Below are 3,078 nucleotides of genomic sequence, written 5' to 3' on the forward strand. Positions count from 1 at the left end.
ACTACTTAGACATTTTTACTACCACATAAATCTGTTTCTCGCATACTACCTCGCACAAAATGGATACCCAATAAACATGTGCTAACTGTATGAGTAAATGAATAAATAATAAAGCAGAAGACATGATATTTGTGTAAAAAGACATGACATTTATATTTTCGTTTTTGCTTTTAGACAGTTGCAGTCTGCCAGTCAGGCTAGTGCAGTGGTGTGATCATAGCTCACTTCAGCCTCAAACTTCCAGACTCAAGTGATCCTCCTGCCTCAGCCTCCTGCAGTAGCTGGGATTACAGGCATGGGCCACCATTACTGGCTAGTATTTTTAAAAATCTTTTTTAGAAAGGAGGTCTCACTATATTGCCCAGGCTGGTCTTGAACTCCTGGCCTCAAGTGATCTTCCTGCCTCAGCCTCCTGAGTAGCTGGAATTATAGGCACAGCCACCATGCCTGGCTCTGGTATTTGTATTTTTAAGTTTCTGTTTGTCCCTGGTCAGATAAAATTTCTCTTTTCTCCTGTAGTCTGACACTGCTTGATTTACATATCTGCTTTAGAGCTTTTTGTTGTCTGTGCTAAATTAGAATTATATTGTATTTTAGTCTTCCAGATAGCACTAGGTTTAGTAATTTTTGTATATACAATAATGCATTTCAAATAGCTAGTATTTGTTCAACTGAATTAAGTAGTATGTGGTATTTATCTCCTGGCTTATATTATTTAAACTTTTTTTTTCAAACCTCAAGGAGTAGCTTTAATCTACTAAATTGGAACCTATTACAATAACAATAATAAGAGCTACCATTTATTGAGCACTTACTGTGTGCTAGGCACTGTTGTAACAGTTTTTGTTTATGTATTTAAGCTCTTAATTCTCACAATCCTCTAGGAGATCAATGATATTCTTATTCCTACTTTACGAATGAGAAAATTGAGGTACAGAGAGTTTAAGTAAAAGCCCAAGGTTACATCCCAGTAAGTGTCATAACTGGGACTCAGATACTATGTTCACAGCAACTTCACTCTTTACTATGCAACAAAGCCACTTAAAAATCACTGAGTGACCAAAATGTTTTTTTTTTTTTTTTTTTGACAGAATGACTTCTTTTCTTAAAAGAAATAATCAACAAGGGGCAAATTTTATTGTTCATTTATTTCATGAATATTATCATTTACAAGTATACTTACATTCCTGCAGTTCACAGTGTTAGTATCTTTCATTAAATCTGTTGGACTCGAATCATCAAGGTATGAAGAAGACTGTAACCTTTAAAAAGTGACACATAAAACATTTTTAATTTTTACATATTTTAGAAGGAAATGTTCTCCTCTAAATACATAATAATCTACTGATAAAAATACAGTGAGGAACTTGAAACTGAGTATCATAGCAGGTTTCACAATCAGACTGACTTTCTAGGTGCCAGGCTTATTTCTGACTATGGAATGCTGAAAAACACTCCATAGTAAATAGAAAAATAAAGCTCTGAGGTAAAATCTCTTGAGTAAATCGTATCATCTGTCAATATAGCCTGTGTTAAAATAACAGAATAACACAGCACAGTTTAAAACAGGTGTTCATGTCAAAAATCAGCTCCTCCTCAAGATACTAAATGGCAGAACTGAGAGTAAGGAAAGATTTACTAACATTCTGAAACCCTATTAAAGTGGAAAATGTGCCATATTTTTACTACAATAGGTCATCCTCAGGTAAAAATCAATGAAACACATACATAGAGAACAAAATGGCATAAACACAATTTCATGTCTTATGTGTTCCCAAGAAGGCAGTTGACGTTGAGGTGTACAATACGATGGTTTACTGTACATATACATAGTAAAATTGCTGCAGTTAAATAAATTTACATATTCATCACCTCCCACAGTTACCTGTGTGTATGTATATGTTGACAGCACCTAAAACCTACTCTCCTAACAAATCTTCAGTATATAACATCATGAACTATAGTTAGTTCTCATGCTGCACATTCGATCTGTAGACTTATTCATTCTATCTTAAGACCTTAAGACCTAAGACTATAAAACTATTAGGAGGAAATAGTGGAACAGCCTCATGACATTGGATTTGGCAATGATTTCTTGGTATGACATCAAAAGCACAGGCAACAAATGAAAATAAATAAATAAATTGGAGTATATAAAAACGAAAAACTTCTGTACATCAAAAAACCTGATCAACAGAGTAAAAAGGCAACCCAAAGACTGAGAGAAAATATTTGCCAATCACATATCTGCTAAGTGGTGAATATCCAGAATATGTGACCAACTCCCAATTCAACAACAGCAACAAAACAAACAACTTGATTAAATAGTAGGCAAAGGACTTGAATGCACACTTCTCCAAAGAAAATATACAAATGGCCAATAAACACATGAAAAGGCAGTCAATATCACTAATCAGTAGGAAAATGATAATGATTAGCTCACTGCAGACTTGAACTCCTGGGCTCAAGTAATCCTCCCACCTCAGCCTCCCAAGTAGCTGGGACTATAGCTGTGCACCCCTATGCCTCGCTAATCTCTTTTTTTTTTTTTGGGGATGGGGGTCTCGATACGTTGCCCAGGCTGGTCTTGAACTCCTAGCCTCACATGATCCTCTGCCTTGGCCTCCCAAAGTGCTGGGGATTACAAGCATGAGCTATTGCACCTGGCCTTTTATTGTGTCATTTTTTTTTAAATGTAATAAGCCAGGTAGCCAGGTGTGGTGGTGTGCGCCAGTAGTCCCAGCTGCCTGGGAGGCTGAGGCAGGAGGATCGCTTGAGCACGGGTTGTCCAGGCTGCAGTGAGCCATGATCACACCACTGTACTCCAGCCTGGGGGATAGAGCAAGACCCTGCCTCAAAAGAAAATTAAAAAAAAAAAAAAACTATTCTATATACTATAATGTTTAATATAGAGAGATATATAAAATTAAATACATAAGGTTTAATATAAAGCGTATTTTATTCTTTACACAATAAAACTGTATATACATTAAGATAGTTTGTCTATTTTACTGTATGAAATTCACACATTGTCCAGTTTATAATTTCTCTTTTAACATTGTTATAATGATATAGTTA

The 3,078-nt window shown here is 35.6% G+C and overlaps 1 protein-coding gene across 1 annotated transcript in view; it reads right to left on the reverse strand.

Annotated features, from left to right (window-relative positions):
- ARNTL2 (aryl hydrocarbon receptor nuclear translocator-like 2) overlaps positions 1-3,078 on the reverse strand; it is a 50,823-nt gene that overhangs the window by 4,395 nt on the left and 43,350 nt on the right. Inside the window, exon 14 of the mRNA XM_012002418.1 lies at positions 1,184-1,262. Within this exon, the coding sequence (XP_011857808.1) occupies positions 1,184-1,262 (79 nt within the window). The remainder of the gene's footprint in view (positions 1-1,183; positions 1,263-3,078) is intronic.

This window comes from Mandrillus leucophaeus, unplaced genomic scaffold (genome assembly GCF_000951045.1).
Source record: "Mandrillus leucophaeus isolate KB7577 unplaced genomic scaffold, Mleu.le_1.0 Scaffold686, whole genome shotgun sequence".
Taxonomy (NCBI): domain Eukaryota; kingdom Metazoa; phylum Chordata; class Mammalia; order Primates; family Cercopithecidae; genus Mandrillus; species Mandrillus leucophaeus.